This window comes from Pistacia vera, unplaced genomic scaffold (genome assembly GCF_008641045.1).
Source record: "Pistacia vera cultivar Batoury unplaced genomic scaffold, PisVer_v2 Contig206, whole genome shotgun sequence".
In the NCBI taxonomy this organism is placed as follows: Eukaryota; Viridiplantae; Streptophyta; class Magnoliopsida; order Sapindales; family Anacardiaceae; genus Pistacia; species Pistacia vera.
Genome location: NW_022196009.1, coordinates 775453 through 791973, shown reverse-complemented (window position 1 = coordinate 791973; position 16521 = coordinate 775453). Strand labels below are relative to the sequence as shown.

Sequence of the window (16521 nt, the reverse complement as noted above, 5' to 3'; positions counted from 1 at the left end):
TCCAACTCTTTTAACTCTGGTACTCACTCTCTCTTCACTACTTTTCTGGGTTTTAGACTTCTAAAACTAAATTACTTCTACTGTAAGAAATCTGAAACAAAATTTTGGTCTATAAATCGGACGGTGGTGATTAAGGGTGAGAAATCATGAGCTGCAACGGGTGCAGAGTTCTGCGAAAGGGGTGCAGTGAGACATGCATATTGAGATCATGCTTGCAGTGGATGGACTCTCCCGAAGCCCAAGGCAACGCCACCTTGTTTCTCGCTAAGTTTTTTGGCCGCAGCGATCTATTATCCTTCATCGCTGCTGTTCCTGAAACTCAAAGACCAGGTTATACATATTTACATATAAAGATACTTTATTTTTGCTTTATATATGTATAACTCCTTTTTTAACTGCTTTTTTTTCTTTTCAGCTTTGTTTCAGTCTTTATTGTTTGAAGCGTGTGGGAGAACAATTAATCCGGTGGACGGAGCGGTGGGTTTACTGTCAAGTGGTAACTGGCACTTGTGCCAGGCGGCGGTGGAGACGGTGCTAGCTGGAGGAACTCTGAGACCGATATCGGGACATAATGGAGTTTTGAAGGCAAACTGTACCGATGAATCTTCCGGAAGTTATTATGTGGATGGCTTCATGATGAAGAGCCTCCACCCCCAATCAAGGCCGTTGATTATACATGATCGAAGGGAACAGAACCGGAAGTCTGATCTTGATCTGTCTCTGAAACCCAAGTTTGGTAGCAGCGGGGTGAAACGTGGCAGAGGAAGGGGTTGTCAGAGAGCACATGCGATGTCGTTTTACTCAGAAGAATCGGAGATGACTAGTCTTCAGAGTGAAGTAACAGAAAAAGAAGAAAGGAAGCTTTTGAATCTGTTTGTTTGAATTACAATAGAAATGATCATGAGATTGCAAGAGAGTTATTATGTTTAAAAAATGACGGCTTTTGTAGAAGTATCAAGAGGAGATTAAATAAAATAATAAATGGAAAAAGCTTGTAATTTTGGTTGGTTACTCCGGCGAATGAATGGAATTTTCCGGTGAGTTTTGTTTTTGAAGTTAACGTATGCTTGGTGTTTAGTGATAAAAAAAGTGACGTGTTAAGTTGTCTGTTTGATTGTAAGCAGCGTTGTCAGCTTCCATGGATTTGTCAGGACCGTACATTTCCAATGGAGGACTTAGAAGCGTCTGATAATATAATGGAGTCGTTTGATCAAGGGATGTCTCCATTGCTTGACACGTTCTAATTAACAACGCGATTTTGCCAAAGAACAAAGAAAATATCATGTGTATTGTACTGCATATAATAAATTAAATAAATGTTTAATTGTGCTAAAAATAGATAAAGATAGAGATTGGATAATTAAATAAAGGTAATGTGTTATTTGTATAAACCTGATACAAAGACAGTTTATCGTGACACATCAAGTGAGTGTCACGTGACATCAAGTGAGTGTCACGTGATATAAAAACTTATATGACATTAATATGATATTAAGTTATATGATCTTTAATGTCACGTGCCATATCATATCAAGTCAGCTTGTGCAAACATAAAGAGAGTTTGTACAAACATTACCATTAAATAAATGGTGAAGGAAGTTGATGATTTGGAGATGGGAATGGTGTGATGCAAATGGATGAAAAATTAGATTAGAGGGAGCATCTGGAGCTAGGAGAATTAGAGGTGGAGAGTGGGCCCTAGAATGGTGCGGTGCACGTCAGCCTCCTGCTTGGACCATAGTCCTCCTCCATTGGAAGTGGGTTCCACGGCATCAACACCTTGTTTTTTATCTTCTTTTTTTTTTTTTTTTATAAAACAAAAGCAAAGTCTTATTCCAAATCCAATCCATTCGCTTCACCTAGCTTCGCCTCGCCGCGTCTACAAGCATATGCTGTGGATCCCACTACACCTTCAATAAAATACCTTATTCCCACGCAAGCAAAACCCAAAAGGAACAAACAAATTCATTCTCTCTGCACGCTTCCTACCAACTCTTACAATATCAATATCATCCATGACATAGTTGATTTTAAGGTTCGAGGGAGTCAGTGATAGTCAATGATCTCTAACAATTTAATCAGTTTTAAGAATTCAAGTTTGAAGATTTGTCTGGAAAAATCCTGGTAGAAAACGTAGAGATCGAGAAAAAATGTATATAAAAAATACCAGAACTTGTTATTTCTTATTTGGATTACTCACGCCTTCAGGCTTCCATTAATTAATTTTCATACGCTTAAAAAATGATATCATAGTGGCAGAAGACCTGATTTTTACAAAAGAAAAAAAAAATCCCACATTATAATACACGATATAACACAAAAACCTTGATAAAACCATTGATAATAGAAATTAGCAGACATCATTACACATATTTACATTATACTTTCCTCTGGCCTTAGAAAAAGTAAAATGTATACACCTAATTTGACTATGAGAAAGACCGCAACCTATGCAAACAGAAATAGACCTATACAGATAACCCTTGACGTATGAGAACAAATGCCAAATAAGCACTCTTCTGCTTTTTAAAAGCCACAACAATGATTCAATCCCTTATTAGGTGCGGCTCCATAATCCAGAAGAAATGGGATTTTTTTAAGTCCCGTTAGTATTAGGGATAGACAGTGAAATGATGTAAACTTTACACTTTCGTTGTCAGGCTTGAAGGTATACGTTCCAGTTGTAAAATTTGTGTTCTCACACTACATTCCTTCACCTGGTAATTGAAACATTTTTTTCAGATAAACAGGATTTCAAGATCTCTTACCTCAAAGCAGCTACCCTATCAATGAAAATTCTAATACTGATCCACTCTTGTAACCTTTCAAATAATAAATCAAATAAAAAATTACCTCTGGCCGCAATTGCTGACAGAGATCTTTGCATTGACAAAGTAAAACATGTTCTTTTGCACTTACATGGGCAAGTTCAGCCACTAAGGAATTAACTTCCCCAGCCTATCAATGAAAATAAATTTGTGCGTCAGATAGAAACCCTTTAAAATGACAAAGCGTGCATAATATTTGAGATACATGATTGACTTAACACTTGTCTGCCAATAATCAGCCACAAGTAATGCAAATTGCAGACCAAAAAAAAAAAAAGTATGCCTGGCGATTATACACAACAGTAGGTTAGCATGTGGTGCATAAGCTTGATCCATCTGATTTGACAGGTAGTAAGAGAACCATTTTTCGTTTGAAATTACAAAGAGGGTGGAAAATAGGTTAGCAGGCATGTCTTGAAGACCATTGGATGGGATACTCTTACCACTTCTCCTCAGCCCATCCAATGGTCCTCAACGGCCGGTATGTTACCAACTCCGTAACAAAACGAATCCTACTGACATAAAGATAATTGTCAATTGGAGGCATGATATAATCCAAGTCATGATATTCTACACCAGTATATTGAATTTCTCTCTATTCTCTGGCCAAACTCTTCCCAACACCTTCACAACAACCTTAAGTCTAGACAAACAAGTCTTTAGAGAACCATTTTTCACACGAATTCCATTTCGAATGAACAACAAGGCTACCATGAATTTCACACTTACTTCCAACCTTGCAACTTCCAAGATCAAAAGCCCATCTTTCAATCATTTTTACATAAACTTATGGACAGGAATGAAAATTCCCACAAATCTTAAGAGGTTCAGTTGTTTATAGTTCTTTTCTTTCCTTTTTTTTTTTTTAATGGGATTTTCTCCAGAACTACAATTGAGTTGTTGTGGAAAAAAAAAAAAAAAAAAAAAAGACAATTCTCATTTGTTTGTATTAAAAGGAGAGTTGTCAAGTTGTTAATTTCTTGGGTTGGAAAGTTTCTATGTGAATTTGGGATTAGTTATGTAGAGTATGAATGGTATTTTCTGTTGCAAAGAATGTGAACAAGGTTATTTCTTGCAGAGTGAGAAGTTGTTGAAGGCAAGGGCGATTTCCTTATCAAATATGAAGAATGGGTTTCGTTTTAATAATTACATTGACAAAGAATTAGACACATGTCCATAAAAAAACATAGCGAGTGACTGCGACTGCTCCTCGCATGGCTCTGTCGGTAGTATACACCTGGTTTTCCCCTTTTTTAGCACTGTTATCTAATATAGGATATGGTTACAGTGCTTGTTGACTGCATCCCATGGTTTAAAATGGCCAAATACTTACTGGGCTAATAACAAGTTTTATCCCTAATTATTCTTAAATGAAATCCAAGAAGATTTAAACAGGATATTTCATGCTCTCAAATATGAGAAGCATATTACCCCACAGCTGAAAATCTTGTTGCTCCCTCAATTAATGGCATAAACCACCATATGTTATATATATCAAAATTGATCCCAGGAGAAGAGCAAGTTCAAAATTATTTCAATCAATCGATTCCAAGAAAGCCAAAGCTTTTCTTAACAACCTCTAAAATGTATAAAGGCAAGACCAGTTACTAGGCTGCTAATATATCATCTCAGTAACTAGCTAACCCTTGGAAGACATGTAAGGAAAATAAACAATAGAAATGTGCCAAAGTACATAGGTAACGTATGGTATAAACCTGGATCAAATGCTACAACATGACACCAAAAAAATACAAAGGCTAGTCCATTATAATTGGGACAATGGAATGATTTTGAACCAAAGAATTGGGTTCCACATTCAAGGTAGAACATCATTGCAAATTTCTAAAGCCTTGATAGTTCATTAAGAAAGAAAGAAAGAAAGCAAAACGTTTTGAAATAGTCCCCATTGAAAAGTAACAATCATGTGAAAACAGCTTTATAGTTCATGACAACGGTTGGTAAGGTAGAGAATGAACATGGGAAAGAAAATGATTACCTTTGATAACAATAAGCATATTGAGGAAGCCATTGCCTGCATCACATCAACTGCTGACGAAATAGCATCCTTAACATTTTGGACACTGCCTGTATATGTAGAGTCCAATAAGCTCTCCATTAAAAGTAAATATGCATTTGGGCAGGGCACTGAGAATCCTAAGTTTAAAGCGGAATGAAAATGAGGAGATGCATACCCTTGCCCTCCAACAACAGGGAGGCGAAGTGTACTAGCCCTCAAAGCTTCTATAGCCCCCAACAATGAACTGGAGTAATCCCGTTCCATAAGCGATGATTCTTCCAAATACATCATCTGGGCAGAATTAGACAACATATGACAGTCAAAAGGTTGTAAAGTATTGAATATTATCAAAAATGCTCTTTATACAGCATCACAATATCTTCACAACAATAATAAAGTCATAACAAATTCAATGATACAACAGTGGTTATCTTTCTGCTATTACTTTTATTATTTTTCCCCTTCTTGAAATACTAATGCAATCAAATGCCAAAAGGTTTTGCAATCATTGAACAAAAGGAGTTAGGAAAAGCCAAACAGAAAATTCTAGTAGTAAAAAAGGAGAAAAAGAAAATGCAAAAACATAGAAAGCAGTAATCGAAATTTAAAAGTTCCAAGGCATCAATGAATTTCACAAACTGCAAAAATGACAAACATAGCTGCATAGGACAAGTAAATAACCAAAGAAAAAACAAAAGAGCAGTATCAACTAAATGCAGCTAATGTTACCTGCCCCCTGAGGATAGATGTTAGCTTCAAATTTTGCCTCAGCAACTGTAACTCAGTTCTTTTGGCTCTAACAGATTCACGCAGCTTTGACGTAGTTATCCACGCGTTATAGAGGCTTCTCTGATAGAAAGACAAATTTTAAGGAAAAAGAATCCTCTTAAGCACAGGTAAGATTATCATAAAGATATAAAAGATATATATATTAAATCTGTTCGTGCATGTTGCAGGATTAAAAAAATAAATAAAATCTGTTCATGCAAGTGCTCACTTAGAGCAGGGGTAGTGCATGAAGGTTTGCATTTTTTTGAAGAGAAAAGTAACTGAAACACAGAATATGACTCATATAGATAACAAAGGTATAATTCTATTCATAAACCTCAGATTAGCATCTAATAGCAGGGGACATGCACATAATAGCAAAGTTGAAAAAACAGCAGCCTGCTAACAGGCTCTCAACTTTTGCCCAGACATGACAACCCGATAAGAAACTTCAATGAGAAACTATCGATGTCGATGAACAGTAAAGTTTGCTTTCAAAAGGAAAAGAACCAAAACTTTCCCACAACCCCGACAATAGCTAATCACTATTTCTAATTTGATATTCAACATGGATACCACCTATAAACAGAGCAGCCCACTAACAACCCCCTCACTTTCTCCCAAGTTGCTCTTCAACCAAATAACACCAATAAACACAGCACCATATTTCTACATTTCAATTTAATACCCTGTCTGCCTGCTGCAATAACAGTAACAATACCATTTTCACCTTATATCCTTCAATTAAGAGAGCTTTCAAACAATCCCCATAAGGCCATAACAGCTGTCAACTTACCCATTGCATTCATCACCAATAGACATGAGCAATATCTCCAAATGTCACATTTCGCATAAACTTTCAAACTTATTAAACCGGCACTCTATTATAGAAGTATCATCTTTATGAATTCAGAAATGGTAATAAATCTCCTTTTCTTCTCCACCATAGAAGCAACCGTTTTAGATCAACTACTTTTATTGACTACTTTACAAACTAGCCATCATAATTTCACTCTCTGTTTATGCAAGCATAAGAATTCGTAGTTTGTTTCTGTTGTGGTTCAACTTTCAGATTTCTCTGTTTTCTACTCCTTTGTTGCTCCCACTTCCTCATTAAAAAAACCACCTCCAGTCATGTTTAGATTTCTGTGTTTTCTACTCCTTTGCTGCTCCCACAGCAAGGTATTTATTTATAGTGTCATTATTTACCACCAACAAATGCCAAACTTATCAATAACTTTATAGCTCCATCGGGCCATATAACCAGGAAACATGGCTCCAGCTAATTTCATATATTCTACCCCCTGAACAAAATCCGCAATCCAGCATTCTGCCTAAAAAACAACCTTGACCTTCTAGAAGCTCAGCAGTTTTAACTGATAGCACAACTTAATCCCATCTCCTCAGGTACCCACCCTATTTTTTTTTACAACCCAAAGTTCCCTTGGTTTAAACATTGGGTTCAAAATTGGGAATAATGTAAAGCAGCAAAATCTTTCATAATCAGGAAACTGATTAGATAAGCGGTTGTGAGGGAATTTCAACCTCTAAACTTTTTGTTGAAAACCCAGATCATTTTGTTCCCATTAAAGAAAATGTGATACCTAGAATTTTACCACTTTTTATTCCTATCACCACTACTAACATAAAAACACAGATATAGTATTGTTGGGAGGTAAAGACAAGCAATTTAAAAGGAATAGAAGTAATAATGACCAGAAATTACTATTAAAAGAAACAGAGGGAGAAGAACAAAAAATCAAATGAAAAAACAAAATAGTAAAACATGCATCAAGTGATAACACTCATCAAACAGAATACATAACAAGTAATTTGACAGAAAAACTCAAAAAAAAAAAAAAAAATAATAATAATAAGTTTAGAGTTCAGGAGATATACCTCTGCATTCCACCTTTGGGCTGACAGAGCAGCATCAGCTCTGGCATTCGCAAACCGCCACTGCAACAACCGATTATAAAACAACCTCAGCAAATGCGCATCAACAACCCGATTTTCCCCAATCTTCCCCCTCCTAACATCGGCAGCAAAACTCAAAATCGATGGTGTGTTATTCACATTGCTCAAATTACTACTCACTCCAACCCCCACAAGATTCCTTATTCTGGAAGGGCTCACTCCCCGCACAGGAGAAGAGGCAGCAGAAGTTGCTAGCTTACTTGGCGAGGCAGGCCTAATTGCACCTCTAATAGGCGATACCAGTCCTCTGGTATTAACAACTCCTTTTGGAGACGACACAGGACTATCAATACCAAACTTCTTGGCCACGCCAAGCTTTGGTGTAGAAGCGGTTTTCAGTCCATTATTCTTAGATATGGGAGAACCCGGGTCAGTTTGGCGCCGCAATCTGTTATTAGTCTCATGCCAGAACCTGGCTGGAACTACAATCCCACGTGGACCACGCTGCCCTTGATTAACAACACCGTTACTTTCATGAGCTTCGGAATTGCTACCAGAAGACACACTCTCGGTGTCAGAAGCTACAAGATCACACCGACCATCAGATCCGTTTATAACGTCGTCTTTCTTCTTTTGCATTTGTATCCTCTCCAGCAAAGCATTTGCCGAATCAGTGCTCAATCTCGTTTCAAACAAGGCCCTGTTGTTGTTATTATCAACCATCGAATTCTGTAATGCCCTAACTACATTGCCTCCAGATCCACCACTCAATTTCTTTCTCTCGTCCGTATAATCCACGCTTCTACTCATGGAATTCGGCTGCCTTAATCTCCCAGGCCACCGCTCCAGCTTCGAATTCTCCGTATGAACCACGGTTCCTCTCGCTGGCGTAATCGCTTTTCTTCTCTCCGGTGTGCCTTTCCTTACGGCACTAATTGGCGACGGAGACGGTGCTGGTTTAGCTTTACTTACTTGAAGCGAAAACGACTCCCCTTGAAAAGACACCGACAAACTCCTCGCCGAAGTGAACAACATTTTTTGCGCCGCGGATATTTCGCCAGTTCTCACATCTAGAGAAGAATTATTACCATTCGAACGAGGAGTTACCGGCCGCCTCCGCTCCACGGATTGCGACCGTTTGATTGTGGAGTGAGATGAGGGAATTGGAGTCATCATGGCCGTTGATAAAGCTGTTCTTGAAACTAATGGTGATGGGCAACGTTTCGATGTTGTAGATGACGTGGAAGAGGACGAAGACGAGGAGGAGGAAAGATATCGAGAAGTGACTTCTCGCGATTTAGGGCGTCGATTTGCGAGAGCATTCTCGGGGTCCGAAGGTAAGAGAGGTGGCCTTGTACGATTTTGGCTAGTTGTTTTGGAGTTGTTAATTGTAGTTGATACTGCAGCTACCATTGCTTACACAAGAATTTCAGTTCATAATATTTCATTCTTCAAAGTCACTTCAGAAACCCTAATTTTCAGACTGTTCCACCATAAACCCGTGCTAAAACCTGAAAATGATAGTTTATGATAAACTAAAAGTGAGAGTGAATTAGAGAGTGTATGTATAGCAACTAGCAACTGAGACCGATTTTTCGGTATTGATATGATTTTAGACGAGAGAAAGTTACCGGAAATATGACCGTTACAGAATTCCGGCTACACAGAGAATTAGTTTAGGCGAGATTTGAGAACATAACGGTCGTACTAGACTTTAGTGTTTGGACTGGAAAATGTTAAACGAAATTATTTTATATTTCAAAAATTATATATTAGTTTCCTACTCGCGAGCTTCATATATAAGTTGGAACTCGCGTGGTGCGGGGGTAATGTGTGTAGGTAAGGAGGGTACTTTTGGCTGGTCACACGTGGAAGCGAGTTTGTGGGTTTATAGTGCACTCTAATAGTGATTTGTATGAAAAGAAGTGTAGTGGAGTGGATGTTTGGGTACTGTGAATCTTCAAAGAGACGTTACGCAAACGACACTCAATTTAAACAAATTTCAATTCTCTGATTATACGAGAGAAAATAGCCGTTCTAATTTTGGGTACATAACTGTGAATACGCCATTCTGTTATTGAGTTCTCCCGTGAACCTGGATGACTAATTTCGGTCATTTACATTTAATTACATATTAATTTAAGGATAAAGATCTTCTCACAATCCAATACAAAATAATTTTATAAACTTTTTTTATTATATTGATATAATCACTCGCAATTGATCAGCTCATAAATGGATAGTAAGATTCATAACAAGTAAATAAAACCTATTTATAAACTATCCCATTAAAATTGTAAAAAAAAAAATTTATAAAATTTGGTTATAAATATAATATTTTCCTTAATTTAAACTCTTATAATATTAAAGAAAACATACCGTTGGTGATGCAAATCACAATTGCAATTGGTAAGAGAGAATATGGGTAGTCATGATGGACATTTGGACATTGTAATGATAGTGTTAGAATTTAATTATTAAGGATTATAATAAGTTGTACCTTAAAAACAATTTTTTTTACATATTTCTTCACATCTACATAAATATGACGTTAATATTTTATTTATGCTTATTATTAGCAATTATGTATTAGAATATGAAGTGATAAACAAAATGACCACCAAATAATTGATTAAACAAAGCTTTTAAGTTTTATTAATCTTGTAAAATTGAAAGAAAGTGACAATAATCCTCCTTTGAGTTAATGTAAAGTCATTATTTGATTGCTTAATTTTTGATTGCGTGGGAAATTAGAGCAAATCAAGTCACTCTCATATCTACATTTTTTCTTTTAATTTATTATTAATTGTGAATTAATTCATCGACAACTTTTGATATCAGCAAGTGAACAGGTATACCTCCCATTCAACCACTTGCTTGTTACTATAGGTTAATCCGGAGAGACAGCGGCGGATTTAGAAAAAAAAATTAGGTAGGCCAAAATAAAAATTAATTATATATTAATATTTTTGTTTATTAATATTTTTGTTAGGGTTGATCAAAATCTAAAAATTTATAAATATTAATATTTAAAAAAAATTTGAGGGTCGGCCTGGATCCACCCATACGAAGAGGATAATTCCCTATTAGGAGAGAATATATTTAAATTGGCTCAATTTGGAAGAAAGATATTCAGATTGACTTAGACTTCAACTAAGATAACTGAAGATCATGCAACTTCCTAATTCTACGTATTTGAATCTTATCTCAGCTTTATCATATAAATGTGTGCAATATAAACCCATCATAACTTGTTTTCAGGGGGCTGGACAACTGTTCAAAGCAAATTTTCTTAGAAATTATATTGTTCTTTGTAAGCTGTCAAAAGCAATAAAATAACAGTGGATGCAGGCTCAAGTTCTAACTTGCCGAACTATTTTAAAAATTGTTTTGTGTTCTTATTTATGACTCTTTCTTTTTTATTCATTGCTAATTTTCATTAAATCACGCGCATATCCATTTCGGTTCTGAAAGGGTCAATCGAAATTCTTTTATTAGTGCAGATTTATGTATCAACATATAACAATATTTTTGTGTTCATTATTATAATTATGACGTATAGTTTGGTTATATAGAGTAAAAGATTATAACAGATAAGTAGTAACACCTTTGGTTGGCATATGAAACGCAGTTGAGACAGAAATCAACGCCTTTACCGGCGCTAACTACCCAGTTTAAGAAAGAAGAAAAAGGATTACATTGTGGTTGCAGAATCAAACATATCCTCTAACTATCCAGGTCAAGGTTGTATTCCACGTACGTAAAACGAGAAAGAAAAGACCCATGACAAGAGCAGCGTTGTTACAAGATTGTTCCAAATGAGTAATACTACACTTACAAAGAAATTTTACAAAGATTTCCATACAAAATGATGTGGCAAAAAATGAATGGAAGAGTGAATTTAATGAGTTTGACTTTTTGTTTCACTCTTCCATTCATTTTTTGTCATCTTACTTTGTATAAAAATCTTTGTAAGATTTTTGTGTAGGTATAGTATTATTGGTTCCAAATACCCACTCATAAACCAATTCATTGTTGAGTAACATTACCTAACACATGCAATGCCCCTTCAAATGTCTCAATAAAAAAAGGACCACTTCATTTCCATCTTTGCCACTGAATTTCTACATTTTTTTTTTTTTACTGTAATTTACAAATACAGTATAACCATAATTATTCTCGTGACAGTAATAACTACTTTTTTCAATCATAAGCTTTTAAGAGGGGTATCGTCACACAAATTATATACAGTACTATTAAATATTAATCAACTTTTTTTTTTTAAAGCTTAAATCAGTAAATTAGTGATTAAAAGAGAGAGATTATAAAAACAATTATAATACAATGATAAAGAATTTTCTATATCGACACTACTTATGTTAAGCAATCATTTTCTTCACATAAAATAGAGTTACATCATAATGAGACATAATTACCAGCATAAATTAGTGGATTATAACCAACTAAAATTTGCTTCAAAGTTAGCCCAATTAGCAATCAGCAGTTCAACCTAATTACTGTTTTATTAAAATCGCCCCCCACTTCTCAACATAAAGAGACAAACAGAACCTACCTACCATTAACAGGGGAGAATAACAATTATACCCTCTGAAAATTCGAAAAATCAACCTACATACCATTAATAGGGGAGAATGACAATCAGACCCTTTGAAATTCAGCANGCATATGAAACGCAGTTGAGACAGAAATCAACGCCTTTACCGGCGCTAACTACCGAGTTTAAGAAAGGAGAAAAAGGATTAGATTGCGGTTGCAGAATCAAAGTGTGCGTTTGACTTATTATTTCTGCCATATTTCTAATCCTATTATCCAAATAATGTTTGGCATATTATTCCAGAAATATTAGCTTATTTTTTCAATTACTTTTAGACCCCATAAGGTTATTAATTTCATTAAATACCCCCTAAAAAAAAGTTTAAAAATTGTCAGATTCTGACAACCAACGTCGGTGGTAGCCGGAATCTGTACAACCGCCTACCTGCCAACCAGAAATAGCTGAAAGTTCACCGATTTGGCCTTTTCTGACCAGATCTAGCCGTCAGTGACAGCCAAATATTGGCCATCATTGACCGAAAATGACGATCAAAGATGGACTTCTTTTGACCTTTTTCGGCCATCGATGGCAATATTTAGCCTTAGAGCTGGCCGGAAAAGGACATAGCGACGCGTTACGTCTGTGTCGTAACAAAATTTTTCGACCAGATTTCGATGATGGTGGTCGGAATCTGGCACTGCAAGTGGTGGGGGTGTTTTTGTTATTTTATATATTAGGGTGTTTAATTAAATTAGCAAACCTAAAGACTTTTTCATAAATTTTTAAATTTTACCTCGTAATACTCTCCTATCTAACTACCCAATATTATTTTCAAAATCTTATCCAAAATAATAAATCAAACGTACCCAAAGATATCTTCTACTAACTATCCCGGTCAAGGTTGTATTCCACGTACGTAAAACGAGAAAGAAAAGACCCATGACAAGAGCAGGGTTGTTGCAAGATTGTTCCAAATACCCACTCATAAACCAATTCATTGTTGAGATGGACTACAGGGAAGGACTAGTAACTAACACATGCAATGCCCCTTCTAATGTCTCAATTAAAAAGGACCACTTCATTTCCTACTTTGCCACTCAATTTCTACAAAATTTTTTTTTTTTTTTAATAAAATGTATGTGTCAAAGATGATGTTTTCCTGTGTGAGAGGTATTCAATAAAATGGATGGTTATATTGTACATTATGATTCGTGAGTTAGGTTTTAAAGCCTCTGTTTTATTTTATGGGCATGGTTATGGCAATACACGGGTCCAGCCATGATTCCATCGTAACTAGTAATTTACAAATACAGTATAACAATAATTATTCTCGTGACAGTAACAACTACTTTTTTAAATCATAAGCTTTTAAGAGGGGTATCGTCACACAACTTATATACAGTACTATTAAATATTAATCAACTTTTTTTTTTTAAAGCTTAAATCAGTAAATTAGTGATTAAAAGAGAGAGATTATAAAAACAATTATAATACAATGATAAAGAATTTTCTATATCGACACTACTTATGTTAAGCAATCATTTTCTTCACATAAAATAGAGTTACATCATAATGAGACATAATTACCAGCATAAATTAGTGGATTATAACCAACTAAAATTTGCTTCAAAGTTAGCCCAATTAGCAATCAGCAGTTCAACCTAATTACTGTTTTATTAAAATCGCCCCCCACTTCTCAACATAAAGAGACAAACAGAACCTACCTACCATTAACAGGGGAGAATAACAATTATACCCTCTGAAAATTCGAAAAATCAACCTACATACCATTAATAGGGGAGAATGACAATCAGACCCTTTGAAATTCAGCAGACCCCGTTCTAGATTTTTTTTTTTTTTTTGGTTAAAATGGATGGGAGACAAAAAGTGTTGACCAAGAGACTTGAACCTTGATTGAAAACACAAAGTTAACATACTTGACCACTCAACCAAACAATTTTAATAATGTGCTGCAATAAAATATATATAGAAATTAAACATATTATATTTAATTCATGTCAAAATATATTTAAAATTAATAATTAAGTAATAATTAAAATTCATGTTAAACTAAATTCGGAAAATATAAACTTTTTTTTTTCTTGTAAAGGTGGGAGAATATATTTATATATGGGAGAAAAAAATTAACATAAGATAAAATCAGAAAAAAAAAATTAAAAAAAAAAAAGTGATCACAAATTGCGATCTCAAGATCATAGTCAGTTTTTTTTTTTTTTTTATTTAATATAATATTGTTTTGTTAAATATTTATATAAAGTGTGTTTAGTGAAGGGGTGCAGTTTGAATCTGTTATGTTATCTTTTATTTAAAAGGGCAAGCTTGAAATGTTTTAAATTGATTTCATTTTAACAGATAAAACTAACGGCAGAGAGTGTTCTAGGTATTTTTCGAAGTTATGAGATGTAAAAGTAACATTTTCGAATTTAAGGGGTGTAATTGTTATTATCCCAATTAATATTTAATAGTTAATAATTTGAGTATTTTCCTTCCCATACACTGTCTGCCTCTGTGATCCTGTCCCTGTCCCCGCCTGTTTCTTTCTATCTCTCTGTTGCTTTATAAAGGGGTCCCAGTCCCACTGCACTACATACACAGATGAACAAGTTCTTGTAACTTTTTCTCTTTCACTCCAAAAAGTTGAGGGGTTATCGTTTGGACGGTGACAAATATCGCTTACAAGATTCAAAGATCAGAAGTTGTCGATTGAATCATGGAGATTCTTTCAGCATTTTAGTGCTTTCTCCAATTCAGACAAGATAAACCATATAAAAGAAAGAAAAAGGTTGTAAGAATTACTTGTACTCGGGTTTAACCTAATTAATTTGTAAATTGTACTAGTAACAGAGTCAACTACCCATTTTGGAGTACAAGTGAGCAAGAAGAGATGATATAACTTAATCCATCAATGAATGAATGGTCTCAAGAGCTCCCACAATTAGTAAAATTTATCTTCCATCAGAAACCATAATCTAGTCTTTTGTTTCCTAACTGCACAATTTAGTATTGATACTCCACAACCTACCAGAAACGATAAAAGAGTTTACTAAGGACCACCCACTAAACTTAACGAAGGATCTAAAAAGGACCAGTTCACCGAACACAGACCCACTTACTATAATCCATATTTTCATAGCAGTGTTATATAGGAATTATAAAGTTAGATAAACCAACACTTTACCCCCTAAACCTAGGTTAGGCTCCAAATGTTAAACATGATTCAAAGTTTTCAGTTTAACATACACGTTTCTTTCCCGAATTTTCCCAGCAACCAAACTGAAAAAAGTTGACAAGGACATCATACGAGTCATAGCTGACACCTGCGATTGAACCATTAACAAATTTGTAAATAGCTTAACAAAGATGAGATTCAGTTAATTAAATAATGTCTTTGTTAACAAATAATGAATATTAGGAGTTGGAAAGCGTAATGTCTTGAGCATTACTTCATATAATATTTGGTCTTAAAGTAACTAAATCTTGTTAATTGATGTTTATAGACTTAAGCATGATACCCACATTGAAAATGACTCTAAGCTTAGGATTAATGATTTCTTTCTCGGTCCCATTGCTTTTGTGACCGTGATCATTTTCTGCAGTAGCAAAACCAGAAAAAAAAAAAAAAAAGAAGAGGATAATGATAGGAGGTACTGAAGGAAGTCTTATCATGTTCCTAGCTGTATGGCTTTTATTGAGAGATTCGAAAAAAAGGGAATTGGTTAGAAGAAATGTGCTTGGTGACAAATTCATAGATGGGTCAACTACTACCGGAAGTGTTATTGTGGATGGTAAAGTAGGGCTGATATTTGATAAAGCACCAAATTGAAAACGGTGGTAATGAAATTAGCTTGAAGAAGAAGAGACTTCCTTGTATTTTAGGTCTAGTCAAAAACCAAACCCAGCTGGGTTGGTGCTACAGAGAAATTTACTTTCTTTGGCTCTTTGTGTTTAGTTGTGATTTGATGACCCTCAAGATATTTTAATAGAAATCAACATCCTGAATTTACACTCTATGCCATAGCATTCGTCCGAGATGGGTGACAATACATGATGATTATTATTCTCTCCATGTCGTTTGCCTGTTTTCTGGTAGTTGCCGAGTTGGTGACCCCCACAAATATTATAGTAAGTCTAAGCATGTCACTGGTCAAATATTGCAGAAAGAGGAAGCAATTAAATTATGTAAATACGCATGCAGCATACAGAGATCAAGGAGAATAAAAAAAAAATATATATATTTGTGGCTGCAATTTTATAGGAGAAAAGGCAATTTGATTTGTAAGGTTTTCCGTCAGACGGGGAAGTTAAGAGGTAACTAGTTTACAGTTGCAATATTTGGGAGCTGGTGGTAGGTGAAAACGAGAAATAGAGTAGAAATTACTTGAGCTGAAAAAGGGTTTGGGTATCTAATGTTGAAT

General features: G+C 35.1%; 2 protein-coding genes across 2 annotated transcripts; one reads left to right on the top strand and one right to left on the bottom strand.

Moving 5' to 3' along the window:
• On the top strand, positions 1-1214 carry LOC116129018 (LOB domain-containing protein 39-like). The gene is made up of 2 exons (XM_031414752.1): positions 1-330; positions 416-1214. Exons 1-2 carry the CDS (start codon positions 147-149, stop codon positions 880-882), a joined length of 651 nt encoding a protein of 216 aa, XP_031270612.1. The 5' UTR covers positions 1-146; the 3' UTR covers positions 883-1214.
• A 3729-nt stretch (positions 1215-4943) lies between these two features.
• LOC116128995 (QWRF motif-containing protein 2-like) lies at positions 4944-9269 on the bottom strand. Its single transcript, XM_031414735.1, has 4 exons — positions 7513-9269; positions 5575-5694; positions 5017-5136; positions 4944-4973 (listed from the first exon to the last, which is right to left on the bottom strand). The coding sequence occupies exons 1-4, from the start codon at positions 8941-8943 to the stop codon at positions 4944-4946; spliced, it is 1701 nt and encodes a 566-aa protein (XP_031270595.1). The 5' UTR covers positions 8944-9269.
• Between the last annotated feature and the right edge of the window lie 7252 nt (positions 9270-16521).

What these genes read in the sequence shown, in the direction of transcription:
- LOC116129018 (XM_031414752.1), top strand. Translation starts at nt 147, where the DNA reads ATGAGCTGCAACGGGTGCAGAGTTCTGCGAAAGGGGTGCAGTGAGACA. An exon ending in TCCTGAAACTCAAAGACCAG is followed by an intron (nt 331 to 415) that starts GTTATACATATT and finishes TTTTCTTTTCAG; the next exon opens with CTTTGTTTCAGTCTTTATTG.
- LOC116128995 (XM_031414735.1), bottom strand. Translation starts at nt 8,943, where the DNA reads ATGGTAGCTGCAGTATCAACTACAATTAACAACTCCAAAACAACTAGC. An exon ending in CATCTATCCTCAGGGGGCAG is followed by an intron (nt 5,137 to 5,574) that starts GTAACATTAGCT and finishes AATTCTGCCCAG; the next exon opens with ATGATGTATTTGGAAGAATC. An exon ending in TTGTTGGAGGGCAAGGGTAT is followed by an intron (nt 4,974 to 5,016) that starts GCATCTCCTCAT and finishes TAGGATTCTCAG; the next exon opens with TGCCCTGCCCAAATGCATAT.